Here is a 22,220-nt window from a genome sequence, read left to right as displayed (position 1 = left end):
ACAGAGATGAGCAGGATGAGAGGCCCCTCCACCCCAAAATGACTCAGGGAGATGATCAGATAGAGCCAGAGAGTCAGAAATGACTCAGAGAGTTCATCCGATGAAGCCTCAGGGTCCAAGAGTGACTCAGGAAATGTCCAGGGTCTCCCCAGATGAGAAACATCAGAAGCACAGGCACAGCACAGTCCATGTCTTCATTGTACTAATCAGAAGAAGCCTAGAGAGCTAAGAGCTGTCAATCAAGGACTTCTCGGCCCTGTCAAAACCACATAAAAGAAGCCACAGAATGAGCAGCCAGGCCTGTCTCACCTTAGGCAGGCCTGCTCTGTTGCTCTATGCAGAGTGCATTAAACTTTGCTTTCTTGACTTTGGTTTCTCATCTTACTATATCTCACTTCCCTGTGACACTGAGCTGAGTCCTTTTCTTCCTAACAGAAGCACTCAAAAATGGTCCCCAGATGGCATTCTTGGCATGTGGGTGAGCCTGACCCATCAGGACACAGCACGGGAGACCAAGGCATGTGGGACCCAGGATGCAGATGAGTCACATCCTGAGAAAATTTCTTCCTATGGAGTTTCCTGCAGAGGATCGGGAATCCTCATGGGCCCCTCTGCTTGGCAGCATGCTGCACACCTGGGGGGAGACCATTGTCTTCATTATTCTCAGGGACACAATTCCAGCCAAAACTCTTGCCCCCAGATCCACAAGGGAGGGTGGGCTCCTCCACAAGCACTCAGATCCCCACCCACACCTGTGATCTTGACCCCAGAGGAGTGGCAGTGGGGGATGTGGGGTCTGGTTTCAGGGGCTCTGACTCCTCTCTCTGGTGATCTTTCTGCTAGGTTGCTCCTTTTCTGCCCCATCTGTACCTGCTCTTTCTATGCTCTGTGTACTTCTGGGCTCCTGGTTGTCTGAGCTTTAGGAGCAGTATCAACACTCAGGGAGGCAAATCTCGTTCCTCTTCAAACTGGTCTTGGCTCTTGTTGGAATTCTCATTTCCACAGTTCAGAATTTAACAATCAGTCTCCCAAGTGTTAGGGCAAATCCTAATTCTGTGTGTATGTGTGATTTCTCCACTTCCATGAATGCTGACGTGAAGACACTTGGCCACCTTATTGCATGGGAGCCATGGATAGCTCTTTGGCAGAGGGGAGGGGTGTCTGGAAGGATGGAGGCCTTCATAGGTTTGGGGGTCTTATTGTCACAGGAAGACGTAGGTTCATGGGAGGACCAGGCTGCATGCAGGGTCATGTGACCCCAAGAAGTGGGTAGAGTCCAGCAGCTGTAGCCATTGAGGATAGACCCTCTCCATTGGCACAGGGCTGGCTAGGTAGGGAGGAATATTGGGCAATTTATCAGGGTGTCTCCCACCTAGTGGCCAAGGAAGGTGAGCTGATGCATGCAGGTGGTATCATGGCCGCTGGTGGGCTGACTTGGTTCTGCAAGGGCTGTCCAGCCACGAGGTTCAGTCTCTGCTTCCTGTATACAACACTGTCTTGCAGCCTGAGGGATGAGTGATTGGTGAAAGCTACAGGGGCCTAGAGGGGACACCAGGTAAACAGTGTTTGCTTTTCAAAGTCCAAGGTGCATATGGAAAGTGATGCTATCGGCTGTTTGGGGGTAGCTGTCAGGTCTGGGTCAGCCAGGCCATAATGTCTGCACAGCTCTTGTCTGTGTCTAGGTCTTGGGGGTCATCTAGAGTGAGAGGGAGAGAGCGTGTCAGACTGCAGAACAAGGGCAAACGCACCCTAGGGGAAAGCTTCCATCTGCGGAGTGCGGGTGGTTGGAGAGGATGGAGGGGACGTGGGGCTGAGCAGGTCGATGGCTTGGGACTCCCAGCAGGGGCTGCAGTGTCCTGGGACGTAGCCTGGGGAGGGGTGCTGCTGCTCTTTCCCAAAGTTTTGAAGGGACAGAGAATGGAACTACAGCTTAAGAGACAGTGAGATTTAGGAAAATTCATTAATTTAGTATTGAAAAAGAAACAGTGGAAAAGGCCGAGAGTGAGGATGTCGGGTTAGCCCCAACACCAAGGAACCTGGGCCCCTCCCTCTGTGACCAGGACACTCAGTCCAAGGGAGGCTGGCTGTGGGAAACTGCAAACTATCAGGTCATCTTCCCTGGGCTCCTGTTGACCAGCGAGAGCTGCAAGCTGCAGTGCATCCAGGCACCGCTCCACCTGTCACGCCGTGGGGCTTCTCAGGAGCAGAGCAGCAGAGCCCACGGCAGTCTGGGATGATGGGGGACGGGATCCCAGGAAATGGCTAGAAGCCTCCCCCTGCCAGGTAAGTCAGAGGGGCTGACATCTTTAAAACATTCCCACAACCATTTTTCAATTCAAACAGCTACACAGTATAGTCAAGCAATGTTTTCCTTTATTTTTGTTAAATAAGATCCCAGAAAGTATAGTGCAAACACAGTAGAAAAGTTGCAATTAAGAAATGTACATTCACAGTTAGCATTTCAGTCCATTCACTTTTTTTAATAAAAATAGGACAAATTAGTCAATTAATTGTCTCAATTTAACAATCTTGGAAAAGACTGGAAGGTTCTCTACAGTGTTCAGTTGACATAAAAATAGACCCGTATTGATGATACAAATCTATCATGAGAAGTTACCAGTGACACGGGGCTGTCATTCTGACAGCCACCTCATGTCCACAACCAGGGACGCAGCCTAAAGGGAGAACACATCCCCCCTGGCACCCACTCTGTGCTCCAAGGAGGGTCACAGCCACATCCAGCCAAACACAGAGGGTTAGGAGTTTACATGATCTTTCTTGTGAGTAAAGAAATCCAGGTGCAGGCTCTGGGTTTATCCCAAAAGGGAATGGAAGCTACCGTTAGGAGATGGTCATACAGGGTACATTATCTCTGCGTGTGCAAGGTAGTGTACACTAACGGGTGGGGGTGCTCTGGGCTCAGGGGGTCACTGCATAATTAGTGCCAGAGTGACACAAGCTCAGATGCCAGGATCCGCTGTGTCATAGGGGTGCTCTGCAGCCTGCTGGCAAGTGGCCCAGGGTGAGCCTGTCATTTGGCACAAGCTGTGGGTTCAACTAAGTTTCACACAGGAATTTCACGGTGTGCAAGCCCAAGTACAAATGGCTGTGTGTCCAGCTTTTACAGGGACGAAGGCAGAACTGCACGCCTCCCCAGGACAGCTGCTCAGGGTGTGTTGGCACCTCCCATGTATGCGAGAGGTGGTGGTGGGCTTCCTTGGGATTCCCGGAATGTGGGAATGGTCCCCTGAGACATGTGCTCCATGCTGGGGCCCAGGGCTGGGGCAGGGGGTTTGCTGGTGGGAGGTAGGAAGCAAGTTCTGGCTGCTGGTGGGCTGACTTCCCCCTGCCTGCTGAGGGGAATGAGACCCTCGGGAGTGTGCTGAGCAGCTCTGCTTACAGGCCATCCCACACATCAGCAGTGAGCCCAAGAGGTGGACAGGTCTTTTGGGGGTAGTCCAGATCCTCCCTGTTTAAACATAAATTCTCAGTGACCGCAAGCTGGTTTGGAAACCAACCCATCTGAGGTCTGAGCCACAGGTGTTGTGGGAGCCAGGACCTGGGGAGGGTACAGACATGGACACTGTGGTTACCAATTTCTCACTACCCATCTGAGCCCCATCAGGGAAGTCTGCTGTTGGACATTCTCTAAGCCCCAGGAAGAAACCCTGACTGTCCACACCAGGTCAGCAAGGTGACAGTGCCCCTGGGTGGCGCTACATGAAGGAAGATGGCGCAGAGACAGCAAACTCAACCGACTGCCTCCCACAGCGATTCATGGGCAGGAGGTGTGGGGTGTCTGGGGGCCCCAGTTCTCCATTTGATGTCAGAGAGGCCTTACGAAAAGAGAAAGAAAAGGACAGAAAGGCAGCTCTCCTCCCTGCTGAAGGAGAGTGGTCCCTAGACATGGAGACAAAATGGGTTTCTCAGCCCAAACAGTTTGTGTCCCTGTGGGATCAGCTGTTGAAGGAGGGACAAGGTTTAGCCAAAAGGACGTGCCATTCTCACAGAGAGATGAGGTCTCAGTGAGGCCTGGCCATGCAAGGCACATCCAGGACCTGACTATGGGTCAGACCAGCCCTCCAGGGACCCCCACACACTCGTGGGCTCCATCAAACTGACACAATGCTGTGATTTCACTCAGCACAGGGCCATGGACATGGTGGGAACCAGGGATGGGACAGATGGGTGAATCCTGCCTGCGGCTCAGTGCTGTGCAGCTTCCCCCTCTGTGCTCATGGGGGAAGCCTCGCAGAGGTGTGTCCTAGACAGGACAGCAGCCCCACCCTCCCTATGGTTAGGAGGGCAGCAGGTGCCATGGCAAGTGAGGTGCAGGGAGCCCACATGATTGCACCCAGGAACGAGGGCCCTACTGGAGACAATGGTCAATGCCAGGTGGCTTCCACTGGATCGCATTCTGAAGGCCCAAGTGTTTTCTAGCCCACACCCCAAAAAAGCCACTCACCTACTCTTGTTTTCTTGCCTGACTGAGGCCTCCACATTTTCCAAAAGCCAAATAAATGCTAAAATAAAATGACTACACAAACAAGAGCAGACAAGGCCATCTGTGTGCCTGGGCTTCAGCACTGATGTGCAATCAGTCCAGAAAAGAGACTTTCTTACACTCAGCAGTTGCTGGACACAGAAGCACCACGTGGGGGAAATGACAGCCTCTGTCCACCCCTTCCAGTCCTCCCATGGTCAGGATTTCGAAGGGAAATCAAGTCTGAGCATTCAGGGGCAGATTCACCAAATGCCAGTCATCTGACTGTATTCCAAGTTTATTTTGTTCCCTGTATGAATCCATCTCAATCTCAGGAACATATAACTGGTTTCTATTTTGTTTATGCTATGCTACGTATGCACACACACACGTGCACACACACACACACACACACACACACACACACACAGACTTGAATTAAGTGTGGCCTTATCTTAGTGAACACATTCCATGTGGAGCAGATGGGTTCTATTTTCAGGGAAATTAGGAAATACAAATGTAAGTCATCACCATGAAGTTAAGTTGTTTAGGGAGGTCTGGCCCCAAAATGTGGCTCCTGAAATCAGATGTATTTTCATGAACTGGACATTGAAGTAGCAAATTTCCCCAAGGCCTCCCAGGACTTGCCTCCAGCATGTGTGCACACAAGAAGACAAAGGAAAACTGGACACCTTCTCCAGGAGGCCTGGACCCTGAGTGCACAACTGTCTGCCGGGTACAGGACTGGACTTCTTGGGAGGGGTTTTAGCCACTAGCTGGGCCCAAAGCAACTAGCTGAGAGGCCCTACATGGTTTTATGCGTGCGGCCCTCATCCCATCTGCTCCTGGAGGCTCTCTAGGCCCTTACATTCCCACACTTGGCTCCAGGTGCCCCCCGCCCCCCACCTACACAATCTCCAGGCACAGGGCCTGCCTTCCACTTCTGTACCATCAATGTAGGTGGAATCATGGATGCCCACCTCACTCTGGGGGACTGCCTATCAGTGCTCCCAGGGGCCGGGTGCCAGCAAAGGCCTGGGACCAAACCTGTGCTCTGAGTTCATCCTCAGGCCTCTGCCCTGTTCCCCACCCTCCAGGAGGGGGTCCTCAGGTTCTGGCCTCACCCACCCCAGCAGTTCCTGAATGTGATTTAAATCCACCCTCAGCCTATGACTAATGAAGCCAAATGTAAACCTCAAGATACTGTGTGAGGAAAGGCCACATGTTTCCCAACCTACTTGCTGCAGAAGCCAGGGCTTCAAATGAAAGCTGCCAGTGGGAACCTTCAAAGCAAATCTCAGTTGGGGAGGCAGGCTGTCTGGGCCCAGCTAGCTGTGGCTTGCCCCTTAGTTATGTCACCAAACCAAACATTTTGAAACCAATTGCCTCTAAGGAGGCTACTTTTTTGCTTTTTTTTAGTTTTGCTGTTTTTTAAATTGAGCCACTGAGGATTACTTTATATATACTCACAGGTCTGCACACTTCAGAATTATCCACCCTCATCAGAGAGCTCACAAGCACAAGCCCTTCCCTGTAACCACACCTGCCCGCAGGTGCACTGACAGGGCACCTGCCGTGCACACATGTCATGGGCAGGCCTGCCACACAGGTGGAGACTAGCAAGGTTCCATACTCAGGAAATCATAGGAACACATGTGCAGGGCGGGCATGCCCTGGAACTGAGATGGGTCCCCCCACCTGGGGAAAAGCCCAGGCATGGAGCTGACAGGTCAAGCAATGCTTCCCTCTTGAGGGGCAGCATAAAGCAGGGATTTAATACTATTCCCAGGCCTCTGTGGGGACAATGCCATGGTGTTCTTATCAGAGGGAAACAGCCTGGTGTCTCTGAGGCTGGCTGGCTCCCGTCCATGCCAGAGCCCACACATCAACCATGGAAGACAGGCGTCCTGGCCAGAGGGCTGAGCTCCCCACAGACAGCACCCTACACATGCACCAAGATGCAAGAGCCAGAGTCTGGGATCTGTGTGGACCTGGAGTGCCCTCCCTGAGGACATCTAATCTGGGACAAAGCTGGCAATCTGCTCCCCACACTAAGGGTATGACAGCAAGGCCCCAGAGTGAGGTACCCAAGCTGGGTCTGCAGGAAGGGCTGGAGGCTCTGGGGTTGTCAGCCCCCATGGCACTGCTCAGCTTGTGAGCATGGCTTATGTCTGAATTCCCCACATGCTTTGGAACAGACTTGTCTCTACAGTTTGGAATTATTGCTTCAGTGACAGAAGGTGTCTGGAAGCCCTGGTGGCTTTGGAGGCTGATAAAGAAGACAGGCTCCAGCTGCTGGGTCTGTGGGGACTGCCATCCTACAGGACACAGACCCCGGTGGAGTGGACCAGCCCAGAGCTGACAGTCCATGGAAGCATTTGGAACTGAGGCTGTGTTCTAGACTACAAGAGGCATGCAAGGGTCAACAAGGGAACATGGGATTATTCCAAAGTGCCAAAGTTTCACCAAGCAGGGATGCAGGGCATTAGTAACATTACACATCTGGCTAAGGTGTGCCATTCACAAGGGGCAGTGGGCTCTTCTCATTTTGGTAGAGTGGACAAGTGGCACCTGCAACAGGTGTGTTATTTACAGGGCATCTTAAAGTAAATAACTTGGGGACAATCCTACTCGAATGGCTCTAACATCTGCACATGAGTATTGTACAAGACTGAAATAAATAAGGCAGTATCACACATTTTATCACGAATTAAAAGGAAGTCATTGTGCATCAGACCCCAAGGTACGTATGGCTAAACGCCTCCTGTGCCCATGGGAAGCGAGAGGTCCTGGAGTTGCTGATGAAGGAGCATCGCCATCAGTGCCAACAGCCCTCACGGCCGCCATCTGGCCACCCCCTTGCAGTCGGGGCCCAGATGGCCTCCTGTCATTCTGTAACAGCTGGCCTTGTCAAGGTAGGCAGTGGGGCTCACAGTTCACTGGACCTGAGCCAGACTAACTTCTGAGAGTCTCGCAGGTGTCTGGTGTGGCCGGCAAGCTCTCACCCAGAGGCCAACATTGAATTTGTGCCTTGGCTGTGGGAATGACAGCATCCTCCTTGCAGGCAGAGGCCATGGCCCCTTCCACGACCTCATGCTTGGCATCGTCCTGACCACCCTGCCTCACACACTCCTAAGGAGTCCCTGATCACCCTGAGCCCTCCTGGATAGCTCAGAACCCTCTCCCCAACTTAAGGCCTGTGCCCCTGATTCCACCTGCAGAGTCCCCCTTTGCTGTGTGACAGTGCAGAGTCACAGGGTCAGACCATTGTGCTGTCCCCTCCCCCTGCACTGTCCTTGTGGCGGCTTGGCTATGACCAGCAGGCTGGTGGCAGGGTTCACACAGCCAGCACAAGCCACATGCTGATGGCACTCCTGTGGTGACTCGGTCCCTAAATGCAGAGGGGCATGGAATTAGGTCACTGAGTCCTTCTGTGCAGGGTGATGGCCACTGTTGGCCCTGCATGGAGCTGGTTCTCAGGAGGAGGCTTCTCAACTGCAGGAGGAGAGGTCACCCAACCTGCCCACCTCTGTCCCGAGTCCTGCATTGCTAGCCCAGCCATATGGGACCTGGCAGCCGATCATGCTGCCTGCCATGAGGAGTCCCTCCCTCGGCTACAGCAGAGCCCTGCTCGGTGATATGGCTGGGGGTGGAGGGGTGGAACCTGCCTGCATAGGAAGCCACATGTCACATGCTCACAGTGGGGGCAGTGCAGGACACCACCACCTGTGCCCACAGGCTCAGTCCTGAGTGATCTCCGGCTCCTCTCCTTAGTGGGGTCCTCCAGAGAGGGGTGGAACTCTGAGAATCAGTGAGTAGGGCCTCTCAGGCCTACTGGCTTTGAGTGAGGCTGGGTCATTTGCAGTTCCCAGAACCCTCCTGGCTGGGTGTCACAGACTTGGGTCTCTGGACATCCATCCCCCTCTGGACTTGCCTTTCCAGAACCTTCCTGCTAGTTTCAAGCTGCCTCATCCCTCGGTGGAAATCTGAGGCCTCCATGTGCCCCCAGCATGTCCTGGCTCTCCAGCGGTGAAGTAACTGTGGAGAAGCCCATGAGGGTGACTCCTGGATGGCCACAGAGTTGCCTGAAGTCACTTCCTGCAGACAGAAGCAGGGACACTGGCTGGATGGCCATAAACAAACTAGAAACACCACGTAGGGGCTGGTGCTGGCAGAGAAGCAACGTGTGCTGCTCAGGAAGCTTTCTCATGGTCTGATTCACTGGTTTCAAAACCAATGCAGCCTTGTGCTGTTGCTCCACACACAGGCCCCCAGTTGCTGTGGCACTGGTAAGAGATGGTGCCTACACCTCTTTTCCCTCCAGCAACCCACTGCGGGCAGAGAAGGGGAAGGTCCAGGGCTCATGGAAACCCATGCTCACAGGCAGGGTGGGGGCGACACTCTGGCAGAAGGGGAATAATGCTGGTTGTGAGAGAGATGAGGCTGCAGGGCCCCCAAGAAGCCAGGCCAGCCTCTGGCTATCTGCAAAACGCCACTCTTGAAGAAAGCCAGCATCACTGCCATCTGTGTGGTGAGATGGGGCTGCACTGCATGCTGTCCAGTCCTCCTGCCTCAGACCCAGCCAGGATAGGGTGTGGTCCCAGCCCCCGAGGCCCTGCCTGGCCAGGCCTGACTCCCACTTGGGGCTCCTGCAGGAGCTGCCTGTGCAGGACCCAGCACCATGGGGCTGATGCAGCTCCAACTCAGGGCACGATCTGTGGGCCAGACCTGCATGGTTCTCCTGCAGCCCTAGAGGATGTTTTGAAGCTCCTTTTCTTAGGCCTATCCAGCCAGTCCCAGGCAGCTGCCCCTCTGCTGCCAAGGAAAGGTGAGAGCAGCCACAGCTCCTAGGAGAGCCGCAGCATCCTGTTGGCAGGTTCTCCCTCACCTGGGTCACTGCTCAGTTGCTTCAGGTCACGGTTGCACAGCCCCTTCCCCATCCTGGCTCCCGGGCCCTGGCTCCGCTCTGCTGGCTCTGCTCTGCTGGCTGGGCTGGTCCCTGCCTGAGCCCCAAGGCCCTGAGCATTCTGCCCTGTGCCCCCAGTGGCTAGCATGGGCTCCGCTAAGCCTCCTTTCCAGCTGCTCCAGGGGGTAGGTGCTGGCTGGGGGTTGGGGGAGCAAGCCCTGAGCCCTGCAGAGCCCCCAGGCCAGCTCTGACTGGAAGGCCAGCTGCAGGGGACACTGGGGGCCGGCCCATGGCCACTTGGGACTGGAGGCTGCCTCTTCCGTAAGGACACAGTTTCCGCTTGGCGTCAATGGCCCTGGTTTGGGAGTTGTTCCCGTCGATCCTGCCCTCCAGGAAGTAGGTCAGCATCTCGCCCTTGCCCTTGACACTGACTTTCCCCCGGCACACGAAGTGGTATGCCCCTCTGCACAGCAGCCGGTGGACGTCCTCAGTCACCTGAGAGGAGGGGTGGTCACCACTTTCAGTCAGCAGGGGATCCTTGGGGCAGGACCCCAAGGAAGACTCCCTCCTTCACCCACCATGCCTGTCCCCAAAGTTTATGAACCCATAAAGAGAGTCAGGGCACATAGAAGGCCCCTAATGGGGCCAGCCTGGGATCCACCTCCTGTTGGCCCCAGATAAGCAGAAGAAGGCAGAGTTCACCATACGGAGTGCCCAAACTGCCCAGAGCTGGGCATGGGTGCCCTGGACACCAGCCAGATGCCTGCATATAACCAGCTCCAGCTGCAGACATAGGCAAGCGGGATGGGATCTCTGGGCCAGAGGTCTCCGTACTCACAGTCAACCCAGACGCTCAGCTGGAGGGGGATCTGCTGCCTGCAGTCAGAACAACACAGGCTTCTACCCCCTCCATGTGGGTGGGGTTTAAACCAACCAGCCAGGGCCCCTGGTGCCTCTGTGGGCCCAGATGTGGGGGCTACCAGCATGGGGCAGGGGATAGTGTGACAAGGTGAACTATACCCCAGTGCCTTTCTTAAAACCTGGGAAGGCACATATCTGGAAGGTCTGCAGAGGACAAGCCCCTTCGTGGTGCTGGGGGAGGACCAGCACTTAACAGCATCTCGCCCTTGATACTAACTTTCCCCTGGCACATGAAGCAGTGTGTGCTAATAGGGTGGCATGGTGCTGGGCACATGGAGGCCTCAGACAAGCCACTACTCATGGCCAGGCCACAGCAGGAGGGACCAGCCACGCTCAGAGATCACTCTGCATTCACCTTGTCCCTATAGGTCCCCAGAGGCCAGCCATAGCCACACCGGGATAGACACCTTCCCCTGAGGCCCCCAGAGGCTGGCAGTGCTCAGGCAGGGTGGCCAGTGGGCTCAAGCTGCACGTTTGTTCTAAGGAAGACTCTGGCAACTTCTGCACCCCAGACCATGAACCCAGAAGCCAGTCTTCTAAGCCTTAGGAGGGCTTCTGAAGGGTTTTACAGCCATCCAGCTGTCATCCTCTGAGAGCTGCCCACAGGTTCCTGATCAGGAGGCCCCACAGCACCCGAGGAAGTCCCTAAGGAAGCCCCTTCCCTTCTAAGGCAGCAGGCATGTGGGCAGGGTCCTGGGGATGCTGGAGGAGCCTGGAGCAGCAAGGCCAACTGGGACCGTCACACTGTGCCCCCAGCTCTGCACGTGGTCACATAAGGGCCCCAGGGCAAACCAAATGGCAATCCAGCCCTAGGCCTGCCTGCAGACTACAGACACTGCCCTATGGCTGTGGAAGAGGCAGGCATGGAGGAAGGGTGTGGGATGTGGGCTGTCCAGCCTGGTCCTGCCCGCTCACCCCTGCTTCTGCTGCCTTCCGGAGCTCCCACACCCTGGGGACTATGAGTGACTGACCTGGATTCTGCCCTGGACTCCAGTGCTGTCCATCCGACTGGCGACGTTGACTGTGTTTCCCCAGATGTCATACTGTGGCCTGCGAGCCCCGATCACCCCAGCCACCACGGGTCCAACATTGATGCCTGGAAAAGCCACAGTGTGACATGGTTATTGGTCATCGGGAAAGCTTCTGAGGAACCGCTGCCCCTTTTGGGCTATGGATGCCTGAGGGCACCAGCAAACCCCTTCCTAAATCAGGGACTCACTGCACCGTGGAGAGGCGGCTGCAGGCCTGGGCCTGCACACCACCCTGCAGGCAGCCTGTCCTGGTCCTGACAGGGGACGTCTCCTAGGACAGCAGCCCCATACTAAGTCCTGCTGCCCAGAAGGCAGTCTCAGTCTCCAGGACTCTCAGTCTGTGGGACTGCAGTGTCCCCACCGAGGCTCTTTTTCCAGAAGGTAGCTCCTGTTTCCCTGGGTATCACTTCAGGTGTATTAGGGTGTGGGGCCCAGAAATATTCACAGTATCTTGGGGCACTCTGAGGTGAGGAATAGAGGCCCTTTCCCTTTCTGTGGCTCAGGGTCGACTGGCACGGGGAATGCCACAAGGCCTGGGTGCCCCTGCTCACCCCTACACTGTGTCCCAGCTGACACCACATCATGTCTTCCCATTTTGAATTCGAGAATCCACACTTCTGAGCTTAGCCAAGGGCATTAATAATGTTTCAGCCACAGCCTCATCAACCCCAACCTGGCCTCAGGTGCCGGGGTGGAATGGGAAGTGGGGAGGTATGACTGGAGGTGTGAGCCAGGGGAGCTCTGTCCAGAGGAACCACTTCCTGGGTGGCTGGGGGTACTTAGAGAGCCCCCAACCTGCCAGACCGAACACCCACCTATGTGACCAGCCATGTGGCACAGAGGCCAGCTCACCTGCCAGGTCCCCGTGGGACAGTGAGGACAGCATTCCCCAGAAGGACCCACAGATCCTGTCATCACCTCATCTACTGATGGGAGCCTGTGGCCCAAAGGGGGAGGCCTGGATGCAGGTGTGGGGCACAGCAGGCACTGTGCCCACCAGCAGGCACCTCAGGCCAGGCCCAGGCCAAATGGAGCATGCAACTGAGCACATCTGGGCTCCAGCTCCTGGGGACAGGGCTCACCCCCAAGCTCAAGCCCAGCACCCAAGTTTCATTAAGGCCACTAGATGATGGAACCCTAAAGTAGCCCCCAAGCAGGAATAGGAACAGTGCATGGACGGAGAACAACAGCTGGGCTACTTACCCACACGGAGCACAAAGTCGTTGTAGGACTGGTAGTTGATCTCATCCAGGACGTCAAACATCTCAATAGCAAAGTCCGCCAGCGTGCTGAGGTGGGAGGAGATGCACTTCTTAGCCTGGAGGTGAGCACACGTGGGTTACATTTGGAGGTTGACAGAGTGATGGGTGAGGGGCCCAGCCTTCACTCTGAGGCACCAGGGGCCAGACCCCACCCCAACAGCACAGCAGCCCCCTGATGTAAGCAAGGGCTGGCATGGTGCTTCTTTGGCCCATTCCACAGGCAGTGGGTGATGCAGAGACACAGAGGCTCCTGGGGGCAGAGCCTGGATGCACCCAGGGCCATCTGAGCCCAGGCCAAGCCCTCTGCAGGTGTGGGGGCAGCCCTGGAGTGGGAGACCAGACATCCCAACTCCTACTCAGACAATGGTCTCAGCCCATCATACACAACAAAACAAGGTCCCCCAGAGGGAGCCATCCAACTGCCTCACAGGAGAACCTCTCCTCAAATTGTGGTGCTAAAAGAGCCTCTCTTTTGTGTAACAATGACAACAGTATTTTTTTTATTTTAAAAATGGTATCAAGGTTTCTCTTTTTTGTTTTGGGGGATATTTCACTACTCCTCAATGTTGGGGAACTCTTTTGTTTTTAAAATTAACTGACGATTCTTTTAGCACAGTTTTAATTTTACAGGAACACTGAGCAGATAGTACAGAGAGTTCCAATATATGCATTCTCCCCACCCCTCAGGGGAGCTTCCCCTATTATTACCATCTTGTTTTAGGGCCTGGTACTTTTGTTACTATTGATGAACCTACACTAACTCATTATGATTAACTGAAGCCCACAGTTTGCGTTAGTGTGCACTCTATGTACGTGTTGTACATTCTACGGGTTTTGACAAACACAGCTTTCTTTCATGGGTCATGTCTTGGTGTTGTATCTAAAAGCTCATCACCAAATCCAAGGTCACCTAGGTTTCTCTAGTTATCTTCTAGGTGTTTTATAGTTTTGTGTTGTACATTTAGGTCCATGATCCATGTTGAATTAATTTTTGTGAAGAGTGTAAGGTTTGTATTTAGATTCATTAAAAAAAACATATATAGATGTTTAGTTGTTTTGGCCTCATTTGTCGAAGATGGTCTTTGTTCCATTATGTTGTCTTTGCTCTTTTGTCAAAGATCAGTTGACTATATTATGGGGGCTTATGTCTGGGCTCTCTATTCTGTTCCACTGATCTACTGTCTGCTCTTTCCCCAGTACCACACTGTCTTGATTACTGTAGCTTAATAGGAAGCTGTGAAGTCAGATACTGTCAGTTCTACTTCTTTGTTCTTACCCTCCAATATTGTGTAACTACTCTGGGTCTTTTGCCTCTCCATGCAAACTTAGGATTGGTGGGTCAATAACATAAAATAACCTGTTGGACTTTTGCTTGCGACTGCATTAAATCTGCAGATCAAGCTGGAAATGACTGACATCCTAACAATATTGAGTCTTCCCATGCAGGAACATTGAGTATCACTCCACTTATTCATATCCTCTTTGATTTCTTTCATCAACTTTATAGTTTTCCTCATGGAGATATATATATTTTGCTAAATTTGCACCTACTATGTAATTTTTAAGGAGGGCTAATGTAAATAGTATTGTGTTATCAATTTCAAATTCCACTTTGTTCATTGCTAGTATATAGGAAAGCAGTTGACTTTTGTGTATCAATCTTGTATCCTGCGAACTTGTAATTACTTATTATAATTATTTTGTCAATTATTTTTATTTTCTACATAGACAATAATGTTATCTGTGAATAAAGACAGTTTTATTTCTTCCTTCCGAGTCTGTATACCTTTTATTTCCTTGTCTTGTCTTATTGCATTAGCTAGCACTTTCAGTATGGATGTTGAATACGACTGGTGAGAAAGGGCATTCTTGCCTTATTTCTGATCTTTGGGGGAAGGCATTTGTTTCTCATTAAATATGATGTTAAGATGTTAAGCTACAGGTTTTTTGTAGATGTTCTTTATCAAGTTGAGGAAGCATCCCTTTATTTCTAGAGTTTGCTGACTTTTCATTTTAAATAAGGAATCGGCATGGGATGTTGTCAATGACTTTTCTGCATCAATTGATATAATCATTTCTTTTCTTTATTCTTTTGATATGGTGCATTTCATCAGTTTATTTTGATATGTTGAACCAGCCTTGTATATCTTGAGTAAATCCAAGTGTATAATTCTTCTCATACATTGTTGGACTCAACTGGATAATATTTGTTGAAGGCTTATGTATTTGTATTCATGAGTAATTGCCTGTAATTTTCCTTCCTTTTAATTTCTTTATCTGGTTTGGTATTATTGTAATGTTGGACTCAGAGAATGAGTCAGGAATTATTTCCTGTATTTCTATACATTGGAAGAGATTTTAAATAATTGACATAATTTATTCTTTAAATGTTTAGTAGAATTCACCAGTGAACCCATCTCTGTCCAGTGCTTTCTGCTTTGGAAAGTTATTAATTATTGATTATATTTATTTAATAGATATAATACTATTAAGATTATTTACTTCCTCTTGTTTGAGTTTTAGTAGATTGTGTCTTTCAAAGAATTGTTCCATCTCATCTAAGTTATGAAATTTGTGGGCCTAGAGTTGTGCATAATATTCTTTTATTATCTTTTTAGTGTCCATTAGTTCATTACAGTGGCCCTTTTTATTTCTAACATTAGTAACTTGTGTTTTCTTTTTTCTTGGTGAGCCTGGCAGGAGGTTATACATTTTATTGATTTTTCAAAAGCTAGCTTTTGACTTTGTTCATTTTCTTTATTACTGTTTTGTTTCATTAGTTTGTACTCTGATTTTTTTTTTTCTCTGCTTTAGGTTTCTGTTGCTTTACTTTCTCCAGTTTCTGGAGACAGATTATTGATTCTCCATTATTCTTCTTTTCTAATATATGAATTCAATGATATAAATTTCCCTTTACATGCTGCTTTTGCTACATCCCATATATTTTGCTAAATATTTTTTCATTCTTTTTACTTAAAAATATTTTTTACAATTTCTCTTGAAGTTTTTTTCTTTGACTCAGAAAAGATGTGTGCTGTTTAATTTCCAAATATTTTTGTTGTTTCCCAATGATCTCCTAGCAACAGATTTCTAGTTTAATTCCATTCTGTTCTGAGAATATACTTTATATGAATTTCCAGCCTGTTGAATCCACCAGTTACTGGTGAAAGGCACTGGTCTCCACCTGTGATAGTGGATTCATCTACTTCTCTTTGCAGTTGTTAGGTTTTACCTGATATTTTGACACTCTGTTACTAAGTGCATATACGTTAAAGATTGTATGTCTTCTTGGAGAATTGACTCCATCATTATGTCATGCTTCTCTTTATTTCTGTCTGGTAATTCTCCTTGATCCGAAGTTTGCTTTGTCTGAAGTTAAATACCTACCTGAATATTTTTTTATTAGTGCTAACATGGTATCTCTGTACATTCTTTGTTTTTAGTGCATCTGTGTCTTTATATTTAAACTGCATTTCTTGAGAAAAATCTAATTGGGCATTGATTTCTTAACCACTCTGTCAGTCCCTGTATTTTAATTGGTGTATTCACTATTCACATTTAAAGGATTATTGATACAGTTGGATTAGTATCTCCCATATTTATAACTGTTTTCCATTCATTGCTTTTATTTTTAACATTTTCCTCTCTCTTTCTGACTTTTTTAGGGGTAATGTGGGGACATAATTCTGTGTTGGGAAAGGGAAATGAATATTCTGTGGCACCTGGCTGGCAGGATAGGGGTGGAGCCAGCAGGGAGGGGCCATTGGAAAGAGGGGGGCCAGTGGGGAGAAGGAGGACTGATAGGGAGGGGGCCAGAGGACAGGGCTAGAGGAAGGCCCTGTGAGTGGCCTGTGTTGACTCCTAGGAAACTGTGTCTGCAGAAAGCTGGTCACTACCCTAATCCAATGCAGAGGTCAGATGGAGGCTCAGAGCAGGGAGCCTGTCCAGGTGCTAGGGCAGTTTGGGGTAGAGCGGGAACCCAGTCCCTGAGCAGGCAGTGCTCACCTTGGTTCCGGCTGTGGGCACCAGCCCCACAGCAGCCATGTAGGTGCTCCCAATGGTCTTGATCTTCTCCAGGTCCTTGTAAAAGTCTTTGTCCATGAGCTTTGTTTAAAACATGAAACTGCTAAATGTTACACAACACTTAAGACAATTCACCACCACCAGGAGCAAGTGCAGAATGGACAAACACATTCTGGAAAGCAATGTGTCTCCTCTGTTGTGGGCACAAGGCAAAGTCTGGGGCCAAACTGAGTAAGCCTAGACCCAAGGGGATTCTGCAGAGGCTTTTTCAAAGAGGATCCAGGGAGGAACCTGTGGAATGCATCCCAGTCCCCCCACAGATGATCAGTGTCAACAGGCAGAGGAGAATGGGCCCAGTGGAGGGAAGCAGGACTGGCAGATGAATGATGCCTGTCCACCCATCCTGGAGGGGACAAGGTAAGGGACAGGTGACAGGTGCCCATGCCCCTCCAGAGTCTGGTGCCCACCTCATCCCATGGCAAAGACCCTTCCTCATTGTCCCAGTCAGTTTGGATTCCCACAGAGACAAAAGCATGTGCATCTCCCATCCATGCATAGGGAGAGTGCTCGTTGCTGGGTACAACTCAGGTTTGGGGAAAGAATGCATGCCAGCCAGGCATGGGGAGACCCTACCTCATCAAAGTCAGCAATGATCTCATTGAGGAGGCGCAGACACTCGACACCCATGTTGTTGCCATCCAGCTCGATGTAGAAGTCATCAAAGTTAGGGATGGAGGCGAACATGACCCCCACCTGTGAGTATGACTGGTAGTACAGGTCCTGGGGGCCAAAGACTGGGTTAGTGGGGGGACAGGCTCAGGCCTCCACACTGAGGAGGAGGGGCTCTGAGGGCACCAGGACCCTCATGGAGGCCCAGGTTCTGCATGGGCTGGGCGGCACATAGGGAGCACAGTGCGCCCTGCACAGCTGGAGGCCCAGCCAGAGAAGGTGAGCACTGGATGCTCTCAGGAAAGCTGGCCAGGCCAAGCCTCAGGGTCTGGGCCTCAAGCACAGACCTGCCATTTTGTGTTTGGTTGGGTGTCTAGGAACCCTGATCTGCGGTCCCTGAGCTGCTTCCAGCAGGGATGGCAATTAGGAAGCTTTGGCCAACCCAGATCTCTGAGCATGGCTTCCTGCAGCATCTCTCCCACATGGGGCAACAGGTGCCATGCTCTCTCCCAGAGCACAGGGCACCAGGCCCTGACCTGTCTGCCTCTAGGTGGGTACCAGGGTCCACTCAACCTCAGTGCAGCCACACTGTGACAGGTTAGCAGAGAAGTCATGGCATGGGGTCACTCTGGTAGGGCCTCAGGCCCCAGACCTCTTCCCATCACAGCAGCCTGGTGGTGCACCCAGCTGGGCCAGGTCAAGGTGGTGCCATAGTTGCACTCACCATGTTCCGGGGGTTGGACATGAGGAAGTGCTGGGCAACATGGGCTGGCAGCAGGTTGAACAGGATCCTCTTGTTGTCCAGTTTCACCTTCTCCATGTCCTCTCGCTCCTCCTCTGCCTGGTGGGGGTGCCCGTGTTAGTCACTGCCTGCGTCTCTGCTGCCACGCTCCATAGGACCAGGCTCACCTGATGGGTCCACCTGCTCCCAAGCCTCCCACCCTGCCCTGACCCAGGACCCTCTGCCCCTCAGTGTCATCCAGTCTCAGCAAGAACCTGCTAAGTCAGTTACAAGACCAATCCTCACCTCTCACACCTGGACATCACATCACCGAGACACCCAATTACCTGGACATCTATCTGGACTGTATCACCTGGACATCACATCACCAGGACATCTTCCCCCCCTCCCCCCCATGCATCTGATCACCTTGACATCCAATCACCTGAAGATCTGATGACCTGGACATCTCACCACCTGGACATTGCATCACCTAAACATCTCACCACTTGGATATCTTATCACATGGACTGTTAATCACCCAGACATATCACCACCTGGACACCTTATCACCTGGATATCTAGTGACCTTGACATCTGATCAACTTGACATCAAAATAACTTATACAATCCCATCACCCTGATATCTAATTAGCTAGACATCTAATCACCCAGATATGTGATAACCCAGACATCTGATCACCTGAACATCCAAACAACCTATATATCTCATCACCTGGACATCCAGTCACCTGGACATGTGATTACCTGGACATCTGATTATCTGGACATCTCACCACCTGGACATTGTATCACACTGACATTTCACCACATGGATGTCTGACCAGCTGGACAACCAAATAACCTACACATCTGATCTTCTGAACACCTGATAAGCTATATATCTCATCACCTGGACATATAATCACCCAGACATGCAATAATATGGATATCTGATCACTTGGACTTCTCACCAACTAGACATCTCATCACCTGAATATTTCACCAGCTACACTGTTCATTACCTGGACATTTCACCACCTGGACATCTTATCACCTGGATATTTCATCACTAGACATCCAATCAACTTGACATCCAAATAACCTATACATCTGATTACCTGGACATCTAGTCAACCAGACATGTGATAACCCAGACATCAATCACCTGGACATTGGTCACCTGAACCTCTAACCACCTGGACATCTCATCACCTGGATACCTCCTCATCTGGGCATCTCATCACCAGGGCATCCAATCAGCTGAATATCTGACCAACTGGGCATATGATGGGTTCCTCACTCCCTCCACCCCCAGGTAATGTCTGACTGCACTGGCTTACCTTCAGCATGAGTCCTGTTAGGTCAATTTAGCCAGGACCCCTCACCCCTGATGTTTCCTCAGTAATTTTCCATTTTCTGACCCTATCTACTCCATGACTGTAAACCTCATCTGCCCCTGCTGGATTCAGCACTCTCCCCCACCATGTCCTGACTGTCTTGAATAGTTTCTGCTTCACCACCTTTAACCAGCCTCATGAATCATTTCTTTGGAACATGCCTCTGTCTAATCATCCAAATTGAACTTCAGCTGTGCTGAAGGACTACACTGGGCTCTTCTCCAGCTCTACCTGACAGTGACTAAATCACTATTACAGGAACTGAAAAGGTCCACCAATTTCTGGGTAAGTCACCACGCCAACAGCTGGAACTTTCAAAGGACAGACAATTGGGGGCTTCACCCCTACTTCCAGGGTCTTCCCTGGCCACCTTCTGGGGACCTAATGCCTATATCAGGTCTTTCTGAGACATGTGCCCACTCCCAGGTCACACTAGCCCCAGGCAGCCCCTGATATGCCCCCAAGCACTCTCACTAGCAATGCCCACACAGGTGACTCACACCTCCCCAGGTTCCTACTGACCCTAGAATCTTTCCACCTCCAGTAGGGGACAAGGAGGAAGCATTGGGGACCTGGGGGTGGGACAGACCAGCACCAAGGAGCCAGGCTGAGCACCAATGCTCTGGAGCAGGGGACGAGGCTAGGGGACCCTGCCAGGGGGACACGGCTCAGCAGGTGTCAGGTATGGCCCAAGTCCCTGGTCAAGGGACCTGCAGAGACCAAAGAAACCAACAGTGATGCCTGCCCCCTGGCCACCCTGAGGGCTTAAGAGGTGATGCCAGCAAAATCCCTCTAGCAGTCTGTGTCTGTGTGCCAGCTTCAGAAACAGAAGCCATGGATGAGTTGGTCACTCACCCCAGCTTGGGCACCTGGCTCAAAGCCCCACCTATGAAGGACAGCTTGGGGAGTATCTCTAGGTGGGCATCAGCATTCAGGAGAGCCAGACCCCCAAGGGGAATAACAACAGTACAGAGATGCATCGCTGATGCCCGTGGTTGTCAGGGGCCGGGCTTGGAGGCAGGGCACCCTGGGTCATGTCCACATCATAGCTTGGGGACAGGCTCTTCTTTCCCTGATGTTATATGAGTGTAAAATATCCAATTTGAGAGGCATCACCCCTCTGGGTCAAAGAGTTAGGAGAGCAAGTGGAGCCGAGTAAGCCTGGGAAAGTGTCATTTATTTGTGGCATCCTTGTGACAGCATCAGGCAAACTGGTCAGCTACATGCTCCTGGATTTCACTACGAATTCTATGAGTTAAGGCAAGAAGGGGCAATTCCCAAAGGTATTTTGCAGAGGTCTCAGGCCACAGGAGCCACGAAGATGCTCCTGAGCAGAGGGGATGCCAGGCCGGGCTGGCGGCCTCCTCTGGGGCACGTTCTAGGAATAGGCATTCAAGTGCATAGTGCTGCCAGCTATGGGCTTCACTCTGCCTGAAAGCAATGGTCAGGCAGCAGGGAGGGCAGGAGGAGCCAGAAGCTGCAGGCCACCTGGGAGCAGCGCAGGCCCACAAGCAGGCGGTGCAGCCGTGGGCAACATTCAGAGGGGCTCAGCAGCTGGGCTGAGGGAGGAAAAGCATCAGGTGGAAATCAGGCCCCTCGCGGAGAACATGCACCTGCGCATAGCTGACACGTGTGAATGAGTGACACAAAAGGAAGTTTTTTGAAGGAAGAGATAAAGAGGAAGTACATAATACTTTTAAAACAACAGTTTTATTTACGGACGGCACAAAGATGTTTGCTCTGTCCAAAACAGTGTTGATGTTAATATTTTAAATGAAAGCCATGCCTCTGAGTATGCTGCGGCTTTTAAAAAGAACCTTGCTTTGTCACTCTGTGATGAAAGCTCTGGTTCTCAGTTCAGCTTATTTCCATCTACTCAGAATTCACTTAGATTTAGGGCCTGTCAGGGTAGCTTCTGTCCTAAATTCTTGTTTAGTTTTGAATCCACCCACAGATGAAAAGGTTTCTGTTGAAAATTGACTAATAAATGTCCATCTTATGAACAAAGCAGAAGTTATACTGTCATATTTTTCACAGTGCGTAAGATGAAAACACACTAAAGTATTCTTTCTGTAGGATTTTCCAGAAAACTAAGTATTGGTTGTCCTAGAGACACACATTATTCCAGTCAAGTGACAAAGCACAACCAACATCCAACTTAAAAATGTTCTCTCTTCTGCATAGGTTCCTTCAGGAGACATTTCCCTTCTTATGTGTCAAAAATCTGACTACTGCCTTAAAGGGACAAAATAAGGAAGCTGACGTCTCAGAGACTGTGTACCTAGTGCACCTGTGGGCTACGTGGCATATCAGAAGGGCTCCCAGGAGTGCTGTCCTTTGGTAAACAGAGCAGAACCCAAGATAACTCTCTTACCACTGATGGTGAAGGACCGGGGACTCTGATGGTGACCCCCAAAGTGAGGCCTGGTTTCAGCCTAACCAAGCAAACCGGCAGAGGCCACTTGGTGCCTGGAATCAAAGATGTGCTCACTCAAAACGAACAACCACATGATGTTGGCACTGGCCTCATGCTGCCCAGGAAGTGACACCCCTGCCTCCATCCTGGAAGTGGCATCTTCCAATTTTAGGGAAGTGTGTTTCTTAAATTTCAGAATGCTCCCTGATGCGGTGTTAGGGTTCTCCAGAGCAAAGATGGCAGGACAGTACAGACATGCAGGAAGGGCATTATTAAGAGGAATCGCCTCATGTGGTTGTGGAGGCTGAGAAGTCCCCTGCCTATTCTCTGCAAGCTGGGAGTTCAGATATCTGGGGTGTAACGCAGCTCAAGCCCAAAGGCCTGAGAA

The 22,220-nt window shown here is 51.0% G+C and overlaps 1 protein-coding gene across 3 annotated transcripts in view; it reads right to left on the bottom strand.

Moving 5' to 3' along the window:
* Positions 1-2,351: 2,351 nt before the first annotated feature.
* ADCY1 (adenylate cyclase 1) overlaps positions 2,352-22,220 on the bottom strand; it is a 91,725-nt gene continuing 71,856 nt past the window's right edge. The window contains exons 15-20 of one of the 3 annotated variants that reach the window (XM_073239113.1): positions 18,020-18,136; positions 17,260-17,406; positions 16,609-16,707; positions 12,545-12,659; positions 11,282-11,406; positions 2,352-8,581 (exon numbers count right to left, since the gene is read on the bottom strand). In XM_073239113.1, coding sequence (XP_073095214.1) covers positions 8,339-8,581; positions 11,282-11,406; positions 12,545-12,659; positions 16,609-16,707; positions 17,260-17,406; positions 18,020-18,136 — 846 coding nt within the window. In that variant the 3' untranslated portion in view covers positions 2,352-8,338. Of the gene's footprint in view, positions 9,885-11,281; positions 11,407-12,544; positions 12,660-16,608; positions 16,727-17,259; positions 17,407-18,019; positions 18,137-22,220 lie in introns of those variants that run through there. The other 2 variants (XM_073239112.1, XR_012132411.1) reach the window with 2 other exon arrangements.

This window comes from Manis javanica, chromosome 6 (genome assembly GCF_040802235.1).
Source record: "Manis javanica isolate MJ-LG chromosome 6, MJ_LKY, whole genome shotgun sequence".
Lineage (NCBI taxonomy): Eukaryota > Metazoa > Chordata > Mammalia > Pholidota > Manidae > Manis > Manis javanica.
Note: the sequence above shows the minus strand (reverse complement) of the source record. Positions and strands in the feature narration are given on the sequence as shown.